The following is a 10,691-nucleotide window of genomic DNA, read 5'->3' as shown; positions in this document are numbered from 1 at the left end:
GAAATGTACAAAACGAAAAGCAGTCCTGAGAACAAGCTCCTGAAAACCGATTTCTGCTGAGTGCACTCTGTTTAGAATAGCTTGAAGCTTATGGACGCTTTAGCGTTCTGGGGAATGTAGTGCTAGGGAGGCGTCAGAGCTAGGCGCTTCCTCTGAGGCATTCTGGGAATTGTGGTTTTGGTATCAGCGGCTGTCGGGGATCGCTTCCGCTTCTGCAAGGGGAGGCTGCCAAGCAGTGCTTCTAGCGAGGGAGATCCCGGAGCGTCCCGTGGCCCATCGTGTGTGCTCGTGTTACCGGAGTCTTCCCCGCAGGTACCGAGCCTGCGACCTGGGAGGAAGCGGGGCGGCCGCGGCTTGGTCTTCTCTCTCTGGACTCTGCATGAGGCGGCGCTGCCCGGGATTTCTGGACCCATCTCAGCTGCTGGGAGCCCACGGGAGAGTCTAGCATCCCCCTGGAGCCAGGCAAGAGGAGCTGTGATGACAGATGGCCAGCATCCTGAAGCCTTAAATGGTATGCAATTCTGTTTTTAAAATGCAATATTTCTGCGGTTATTTATTTACTTAGAGAGGGGGCCGTACCACAGCTTGTGTGTATGGAGGAGGTCAGAAGACAACTTTTGAGAATCGAGGCTCTCCTTCCTCCGTGTGGGGTCCAGAGAATTGAACTCAGGCGGTCACGCTCAGCGGCAGTCACCTCTGCCCGCTGTGCCATCTCACCGATCCAAACTCCCCTTTCTTTAGAGAGGGTTTTACGTTTTTATTGGTCATTATCTTCATGCGTGTGGGAGAAGAGACTTTGTGGAGGCTTTTGGAGATGAGCAACGTTTACTAGTAATTACATCTTTTAGAACGAGAGACGGGGGAGGGGACAATTTAACTCCTACGGATGGAAACAATTATATTAAGATAGCTGATCACAATGAACAGACCCTTGTGAGTTTGATGATCACTCACACACATCTTTCATCAGAGTTGCGAGCAGCTTTGTGAAGTTAAGAGTGTCTGCTGCAGCCCCGAAGCTGCAGGGAATAGGAATGCAGACTTTGCTAACACTTTGCGGTGGGTGAGGTGGAGCACGGGTGGCTTGGTATCCTGGAGCTTACTCTGCAGGTTAGTGCGAAATAGGTAGAAAAGCCAGGCTGAAGCACACAGACGTGGAATGGCAGCGCTTGGGGCAGATGAAGAAGCTGAGGAAGTCGCTGGACTAACTGTGCTAACAATGCTCTCACAAAACGCTTCTACCCCAGCCTGCGTCCCAGAGCCCTGCCTTGCCCCAGAGAAAAGAAGAGAACAATGACCAAGTTAAAGGTAAATTGAATGGGCTTCCTGCACTCCCCTCAGGGCTAGGGATTGAAAACAGGACCTCTGTATGCTGGGCAAGCACTCAGTAGCCAAGCCACACTGAACTGAGTGAAAGTGTGAGAGGGTGTTGCTAAGAAGAAAGGTCGGGCGGGGAGGGGGGGGGAGGGTGTGGTGGTAAAAAAGGATAGTGGGGGCATGTGCTCAAAGTGTGCTGTAAAAATTTGTAAAAGAATAAATTTTGAAATAGAGAAAGTGTGCTGGAGAGATGGCTCAGCAGTTGAGCTGTTCTTCCAGCTGGTGTTTGGCTCCCAGTGCACACACTTCTGATAACTCAAAAGTGCCGGTAACTCCAACTCCAGGAGATCCAATGCCCTCTTCCGGCCTCTCAGGGTATCTGCACACACATGTACACACACATAGCCGATAACATACACATACATTAAAAAAGAATTAAGTTCACGTACATTTTAAAAGTAACATCATTTTCTGTGGTTTGCCAATTTTATTTTGCAACTGAGTGTGAGTTCTCCATATTGGTGTGGTTTATGAAACTTTTTCATTTTTAAATTTTGTACTACTAATTGTGTGTGTGTGTGTGTGTGTGTGTGTGTGTGTGTGTGTATACCGGGGCCAGTGGTGGTGGATGTGAGCATGACAAGGCATTCATGTAGATGTCAGAGGACAGCTTTTGGGAGTTGGGCCTTCCTCTTGAAGAAGTAGTACCTTGACGAAGTAGGGTCTTCTAGTTGGCAAGTTCCAGGCCGCCGAAAGGCCCTGAACAAAAACAGAAAAAGGTGGCTGGCCCTTGAGGAAGGACACCGAGGTTGTCTCCTGGCCTTTACGTGTGTGTGCACACTCATGCACATAATTACACATACATGCATGCATACTTATGTACACATGTGCATACAGAGGACTGGTCACATTCATTTGCCTCCTTTGGCATTCTGAGTATTCAGATCCTGCACAGTCAGAGAGTATCTGGCTGCTGCCATCTACACAGGTTTGGAGGTGGACCCAACTGGGTGGGGGTGGTGGAGGAATGAGGAAAGGAGAGACACACAGAAACATGTGCAGACAAGCTGGTATCACATGAGTCATGTGCTCTGATGGAGACACCAGCAGCTCGAAAACTCAGTACATTTATGACCTACCATTGAGCAGTAGGAGGCTGAGGCATGTTTCAGTTCATTTAAACAGGAATTATAATGCAAAGGAGTGTATTTTACATGGTGTTCAGCCAAGTTCTCCAGCTACCTACAGTTAGTTCCAAGGAGTAAATGCATTTATTTTGCTAAAAGCAGTGGTAGCTTTTCCAGTTAATTGCAGACAATAAGTATCCCTCATTCTTTAATATTCTGGCATAACCAGGACACTTAAAAAAAAAACTTGGGTACTTTGGTAAATGATTAAAAATAACAATTTTCTGAAACTTTCACTTAATTAAAAAATTTACATTTATTGTATTTGTATGGGTAGTGTCCTTTAAAATTTATATGTGTATAGTACAGCCTTTATGGAACACTATGTGATCATGAATGGCATAATACAGACAATGATGGTAGTGTTGCTGGACATATATTGTGTTTCATATGTGGTCCTAGGTCCTTTCTGTGGTCTCATTAATGGGGAAACTGAGGCACTGAGAAGTCAGTTTCCCAAGCTCATCAGGCCAGGGATGCACAGAGCCTTGGAGCATGAACCAAGGCTCCTATGGTTTGTAGAGCCTGTGCTTGCACCTATGATCCTGACCGCAGCTGCTGTTGGCAGAGGCATGCTCCTGAGAACACAGAATAGAGCTGCTGTCTGTTCCAGAAAGTTCCCGCAAGCCTGTTAGATTGACAGGACTAAGAACACGAATGATTCAGACTTGAGTGCCATCTGTCATATAATACTCCAGGACACAGAAACTATTCATACGTAGAAGTTTGGATTTGGAAATACTTGTGTAGACTTTACAAATAAAGAATTCTGAATCAGAACTCTATCATGTTCTGCCAGTGTGAAACACTTTAAAATGATGTCATCACTCATAAAATGAGTTTCAGAACATTTTGAATTTGGGGATGAAGGTACACCCGAGCCTTGCTGCCCAGGAGGAGCTGGGCATTGCCAGCTGTTTCCAGCACAAAGTCGGCACATTATTCCTGACATGGGTTTGCGCTCTCTAACTCGGATCTCTGTGGCATCCCCTTTAACAGTGACCCCGCTACACAAAAGGCGCCGATGTTCCTTGTGCTGGTGTTTTTCTCTATGTAGCCATGGAAAGGAGTGGTTAGGCCCCCTGTACATAGTTGCTCAGGTCCTAGTGGCACTGGGTATGAAACTGAGGTGGTGCGTGTTTGCTGTCACAGGAGGCAGTGACGTTCAGGGACGTGGCCGTGGTCTTCAGTGAGGAGGAGCTGGGGATGCTGGACGCTGCCCAGAGGAAGCTGTACTGTGATGTGATGCTGGAGACCTTCAGGAACCTTCTGTCAGTGGGTGAGGATGGCGGCCTGTGTCCCTTGGCAGTGTCCCAAGTTCACATCGGTGTCTTCTTCAGTTGCTCTCACTGCTTTTCTCTTAGGTTTATTTATTTTTTATTTTGTGAATTTCTGGGTGTTTTGTTTGCATGGTGCCCACAGAGGTCAGAAGAGGATATCACATCCCCTGAAACGGGGGTTACAGATGGTTTGGAGCTATCATGCGGGTGCTGCAAGACCAACCTGGGTCGTCTGGAAGAGCAGTCAGTGATGTGGGAAGTCCTTCTGTATATGTGTTGCTTTTATTGGTTGATGAATAAAGCTGATTTGGCCAATGGCTTAGCAGAGTAAAGTCAGGTGGGAAATCTGAACGGAGCTATATATAGAAAGAGTAGGCAGAGTCAGGGAGATACCGTGTAGCTGCCCAAGAAGCAAGAGGTAACAAACCATGAACCTCATGGCAATACATAAAATAATAGAAATGAGTTAATTTAAGATATAAGAGCTATCTAGAAATACAGCTGAGCGATTGGCTAAGCAGTGTTGTAATTAATATAGTTTCTGTGTCTGGGCAAAAAATTTGGGTCTGGGCAGCCGGGAAATGAATGAGCAGTCTCCGTTTACATAATGGTGCTCAACGTGGGGCACAGATCCATATAAGACCTAAAAAAGCTTACAAAGAAAGAAAAGAACTTCTAGACTCACAACATTGGGAGCCAAGCTCAGTTTCTTGGTAGCCACATGTTTTTCAGATAGGCTCTGTGTGTTGGTGGTGAGTAGAGGTGCAGTCTCCTTCTACAAGTCAGCACTCAGATTGGTCTCTCTAGGCCCTCCTCTTGATTTCTTAAAACTGTGTTTTACACACAGATGCTGTTGTTTAGAAGTTTTCTAAAACACTCTTTATGTATACGTGAGTGCGCTTGCAGGTGAGTGTGTGTGCCTTTGTCAATGTTCTGTTACTGTGAAGAGACACTGTGGCCATGATAGCTTCTATGAAAGAAAGCATTTATTTGGTGCTGACTGACAGTCTCAGAGGTTTGGTCCATTATCATCATGGTGGGAAGCATGGCGGCACATGGGCAGACATGAGAACTGATGGTTCTACATCCAGACTCGAAGGCAGCAGGAAGAGGAAGATGATGTGGGATTCCCCACTGTATGCTGTGAATACCATTGGTTAATAAAGGAACTGCTTTGGGCCTATAGCAGAGCCAGGTGGCGATACACAGATTAATAGAGATGGGTTAGTTTAGGATATGAGTTAGCCAAAAAATACACTTAGGCTATTGGCCAAACAGTGTTGCATATAATATGGTTTCTGTGTGATTATTTCGGGGCTGAGCAGTCGGGAACCAAACAAGCGGCCTTATTGCAACAGAGAGACACTGGGCTTGGCTTGATCATTTGAAACCCCACATCTTGCCCCCACTTCCTCCAACAAAGGACGCAGCTCCTAATAGTGCCATTCCCAATAGGCCTATTGGAGTCATTTTCATTCAAACCACCACTTTCTACTCCTTGCTCCCCATAGGTTTGTAGCCATATCAGAATGCAAAACTGCATTTAGTCCAACTTCAGAGGTCCCTATGATGATGATCCATAGTCTATCATAGTCTCAATTCTGTTTGAAAATCCTTAGTTCAAAGCCTCTTCTTAGATTCATGGCAAACTCTTAACTGGAATCTCCTGTAAAATCAAAATGGAAAAGCAGCTCACATACTTCCAACACTCAAGGGCACGGGATAATCATTACCATTCCAAAACGAAGGGGAGGGAGCATAGGACATGCTGGAACAGAGCAAGACTGAAAACCAGCTGGGCAAATGCCAATGTATCTCCATGTCTGGTGTCAAGCGCCCTTCCGATCTGCTGCTCCTTGCACACCTCTCTCTCTTGGGCTGGGTCCACTCTCTTATGACTCTGGGGTCTCTAGCAAGTTCAGGCTTCACCTTCACAGCTCCAGCCAAAGGCCTCATTGGGTCTCCATGCAGGACACCCCTGACACATGTCTGGCCTCAGCAGCTTTCCTTAGCTGTGAAGGGAGATTCCACAACCCCTTTCTTGTATCTTTGACCCAGAGAGATAAGTGCAGCTACCAGAGCCCCAGGACTGCTCCTCCCCTGTGGGGGTGCTTCAACCACAACCAGAGAGTTACATTGTGCTACTCCTGCCTCAGACTCTTGGCTTCACATTTTACATTTTACTCAGTAAAATCAAGTAGTTGTTTTGAGTTTTTTTTTGTTTTTTGTTTTGTTTTTTGTTTTGTGACAAGAGCTTGCTATGTAGCTCAGGCTTGTCCAGAAACCTGTGATCCTCCCTGCCTCAGCTTCCCAAGCACTAGGGTCCACTGTGCCTGCCTGGGACCCCACCTTCCTAGGGCTCACACTTTCAGCTCTGCCCATTTCCATTTTCTTCCTGCTTCTGTTTCTGCCGCCATTACTTGCTTCTCTCTGGCTGGAACATTCTTCCCTGATGAAGTGCCATGCCACCCTCTCAGACTCTGCATCGGTCTGCTCAGAAGTTTCTGCAGGTCCTTCTGCTCCAAGCTGCTTCAACTGTATGTCCTGCTTACTCCCCACATTTTGCGCTCGCATCTGCTGGTGTCTGAGCACCACCAGACTCGTCACCATAGATTTGAACCCAAATCCCGAGTGTACACTGAACAGCGACTCTGTGGAGCCTGTGTCTTTGGGTGTGCAGCTGCAGTGTCGTCTGCCTTGAGAAGGCCTTCAGTGCTCCTCACAGGAACATCCCTCTCCTGACCCCTGATCTGATCCTCTCGCTCTTTCTCCCGCTGACTTTGTTCCCGGTGCTTCCCACAAGCCACTGCACTGCCTCCCAGAGTCACCGAAGTTACCGAAGTTACCGAAGTTCCCGCTTCAGGATTTGTTTGGCTCGCTTTCATATTGTCATTGTCTGGTGTCCTTGGGGGACCTGTTGGACAGTGTTGTAACCTTTGTTATTGAATCAGGGCATCTGCTGGTTTTGGTTGACTTCTGAGATCTACTCAGATGTCTGAGCCTCTTACCCCATCCTCCGCGATCCTGGAGAGCAGGTGTTTGAAGAAAACCAATTCTGTTCATTCCTGTCTCTGCATTCTGCCTTTTCCCCAGAGAAGGCCTTCCCTACTCAGCCGGTGTGTTTGGAGGCTTGCCCTCTGAATGCTTTAACTGTCTTCTAGTAGTTTCCAAGTGAGTATGTGCGATGAAGTCATTCCAATCTTCTATAATGTGTGCTTTTGCACTGATGTTCTCAAGCTGGACCTCGGTTTCTGAGCCCTTGCTGTTCCATTCACTCTCTTTATATCTTCCCTCTTTCCCTCAGCCTCAAAGTTTCTTGTGCCTCCCCATTACACTCTCATCCTGGCTCTGAGTCAGGTAAACCAGGTCGGTCTTCACATGGCCCACAGACAGGTTTGGACCAGGCAGGCCTGGTCCTCTCTGCTCCTTCCTGTCTCAGGGAGGACCCATGCTTACTTCAACCCATACCATCCCGCAAATAAAAACAGATCCTGAAAAGCACTCTCCCTGCCCCCATTAGTCTGCACAGCTATGCACAGGCCTATGTGAGACAGGTAGGAGGCAGAGGATAAAGGTGTCCTTGAGCCTTTGCTCTTGGGCTCGCCCTAAATTTCCCACCATGTCACACTCTTGAGTGCATGCCATCTTTATTGTAGACCCTAATTCCCAGAACTCCCGGAAGTTCGCCCTCAAAGCTGGTCTCTAATGTTTCCAGAAAAAAAAACCCAGGACTTGATGTCCCCATCTCTGCTGATGTCACCTTCTGTTCTCTATTCTTTCAGGAGGCCAAGGTCCAAACAAGATGGAGACTCTTCTTACAGCAGGATTAAGGTGCCTCTTACTGGGGCGGCTTCCGTGCTGGCACATGATGAGCTGTGATGTCAGCAAACTGGCAGGAGCGTCACGTGTGGGAGCTCCAGGTGCCATGGTAAACACCCAAGGAAAGGGTTCTCACTTTCTGGAGCAGTGTCCCTCCACCCGCCACAGGGGAGCAGAAGAGCTACCCTGGGCCTGCATGGATGACAGCTGTCTTGAGAGTCTCACAGGAGAACATTCTAGTATTACTGAAAACCAACAATGTCCATCTGGGAGAACTCAGAGAACTCAGAGTTCTTGGAGTGAAACAAATCTTAGCGATAGACAGAACCTTTGGAGACACTGTCAACAGCTTCTGGTGAAAACCAAGTCATGGCTGCCGCCTCCGGGTGGTGACATTCTGGGTTGGATGTCCCCCGGCAATAACAAAGTGCTGCACAAAGGAGGCAAAGCCCATAACAGCGGCGACTGCGGTAAAATCAGTTTTGCAGTGTCGCCCTGCACCCCGCATCTTGTTTCCACAGAGCAGAAGGCCCAGCAATGCAGCAAGGGTGAAGAAGCCTTCAGTGGCCGCCCGAGTCTGGGACTCCATCAGCAGGTCCTCTTAGGAAAGAAGTCACCTGTACACAGGACACACGAGGACAGCAGGCATAGCTCCAGTGTCTCCGCTCAACAAAATGTTCATCCAGGGAAAAAGCGCTACTGGTGTCACGAGTGTGGCAAAGGCTTCAGTCAGAGCTCAAATCTGCAGACGCACCAGAGAGTTCACACGGGGGAGAAGCCCTTTACCTGCCCTGAGTGTGGGAAGAGTTTTAACCAGAGCTCGCATCTGTATGCGCATCTGCCCATCCACACGGGCGAAAAGCCCTACCGGTGTGACAGCTGTGGGAAAGGCTTCAGCCGGAGTACAGACCTCAACATCCACTGCCGAGTCCACACTGGAGAGAAACCTTACAAATGCGAGGTGTGTGGGAAGGGCTTCACGCAGAGGTCACACCTCCAGGCCCATGAGAGAATCCACACAGGAGAGAAGCCTTACAAATGTGGAGACTGTGGCAAAGGCTTCAGCTGTAGCTCGAACCTCCACACCCACCAGAGGGTCCACACCGAGGAGAAACCCTACAAGTGTGATGCGTGTGGGAAGCGCTTCAGCTTGAGCTTCAACCTGCACAGTCACCAGCGAGTCCACACAGGGGAGAAGCCCTATAAGTGCGAGGAGTGCGGGAAAGGTTTCAGTTCAGCCTCAAGCTTCCAGAGCCACCAGCGGGTCCACACGGGAGAGAAGCCGTTTCGCTGCAGCGTGTGTGGGAAGGGCTTCAGTCAGAGCTCGTACTTTCAAGCCCACCAGAGAGTTCACACCGGGGAAAAACCGTACAAGTGTGATGTGTGTGGGAAGCGCTTCAACTGGAGCTTGAACCTTCACAATCACCAGAGAGTCCACACGGGAGAGAAGCCCTATAAATGTGAGGTGTGTGGGAAAGGCTTCAGTCAGGCCTCAAATCTGCAGGCCCATCAGAGTGTCCACACTGGGGAGAAGCCGTTCCAATGCAACGCATGCCCGAAACGGTTTAGTCAGGCCTCACACCTCCAGGCTCACCAGAGAGTTCACACAGGCGAAAAGCCCTACAAATGCGACACGTGTGGGAAAGCCTTCAGCCAGAGGTCCAATCTCCAGGTCCATCAGATCATTCACACTGGGGAGAAGCCGTTCAAGTGTGAGGCGTGCGGGAAGGAATTCAGCTGGAGCGCAGGACTTAGTGCTCACCAGAGGGTCCACACAGGTGAGAAACCCTACACATGCCAGCAGTGTGGGAAAGGCTTCAGTCAGGCCTCACACTTCCACACGCACCAGAGGGTCCACACCGGGGAGAGGCCCTACATCTGCAGCATCTGCAGTAAGGGTTTCAGTCAGAGGTCACATCTGGTCTACCACCAGCGGGTCCATACCGCGACGAATCTGTAGGAGCCCTGTAAGACATCTCATCTCCCTGGAAATCCGTGCTGCTGATTGTCAGAAGTTCCTCAGAACCCAGAGCCTTTGAAGACTTCACAGGGGAGACGTGCTTTGTTTGGGAGATTGATTCTTTACAAATGTCGGGAATCACAGAAGGGAGAAAAATTGCACTATCCACGTACAGTCACCACGAACAGAAGTTGCCACCCTCGGGTTATGACACAGCCGGGCAAACCCCAGCATCCATCCAGGTCTCTGAAGACAGGCTGCAGGAAGGGCTTTAACCAAAGCCGGACATTGGCAGGTGTTGACTGAGCGTCACTTCCTCATAGGAAATGCTCCTCTGTATTCTGCTATGCAGAGCTGTGTGTAACTCAGGGCCCTATGATTCCTGAAGAAAGTGGAGAAGGGCTCTACAAGTAAGACTCATGTTTAAAAACGCTAACCAGTCCCCAACCCTGCATTCATACTGCTTCATATTCCTCAGTAATCCTATGAAGAGCCTTAAATCATCTCCCAGAAGGCACAGGGGCTTCCACACACCTCTAGTATGTGGCCTGCCCCATCTAGCCATGGTGCTTTGAACAACATAGCAACTTTGTACTTAGGATTTTTTGGATTTGTACTTTATAGACTAAAACAAAGTTTTTTTTTTAAAATTCTGTATTTATCAGACTAACATGAACTGAAACACATTCTTCAGAATGTGGAATTTTGGGCCCTGAGTTCACTGGGGAGGGTTTTTACGGTAACCAACACTGCAGATGTTTTCCCAAAGTGTTTACTATTGACAAAAAGGCTCTTAGTAAACGTGAATGGTTCATTAGCTGCTTCTCCTCCTTTCTCCCTAGTCTTGGTCAGACCGTCCTCCCTGAACCCGCTTGCTTCTGTCCACTTCTGAGCTTCTGATTTACACTGCTCCCACAGATTCTCCAAGTTGTATCATGTATAAAGGACTGTGATTTCTTACAGCTTCATAGGCTGTAAAGGTCAAGGGTCAAGTAGGGTCTGACTGTGTCATCCGATAACAGGAAGTATGCAGGAATGATCTAAGGGTGACTGGGGTGTTACCCACATGGTGGCTCATGACAGCTATTAACAACAGTTCCAGGGGATCTCATGCCCTCTTCTGATCTC

At 48.5% G+C, this 10,691-nt stretch overlaps 1 protein-coding gene across 2 annotated transcripts; it reads left to right on the top strand.

Moving 5' to 3' along the window:
* The first annotated feature begins 202 nt into the window (after positions 1-202).
* LOC125396663 (uncharacterized) lies at positions 203-10,380 on the top strand. Of its 2 annotated transcripts, XM_048428651.3 has the most exons (4): positions 203-511; positions 1,248-1,308; positions 3,657-3,783; positions 7,567-10,380. In XM_048428651.3, the coding sequence occupies exons 2-4, from the start codon at positions 1,294-1,296 to the stop codon at positions 9,561-9,563; spliced, it is 2,139 nt and encodes a 712-aa protein (XP_048284608.3). In that variant the 5' UTR covers positions 203-511; positions 1,248-1,293; the 3' UTR covers positions 9,564-10,380. The 2 variants fall into 2 exon arrangements, with proteins under 2 accessions (XP_048284608.3, XP_048284609.3); XM_048428652.3 differs by lacking the exon at positions 1,248-1,308.
* The last annotated feature ends 311 nt before the right edge of the window (positions 10,381-10,691 follow it).

Source organism: Myodes glareolus, chromosome 1 (genome assembly GCF_982192425.1).
Source record: "Myodes glareolus chromosome 1, mMyoGla1.1, whole genome shotgun sequence".
In the NCBI taxonomy this organism is placed as follows: Eukaryota; Metazoa; Chordata; class Mammalia; order Rodentia; family Cricetidae; genus Myodes; species Myodes glareolus.
The sequence above is the reverse complement of the archived record's forward strand: the minus strand, read 5'-3'. Positions and strand labels throughout refer to the sequence as shown.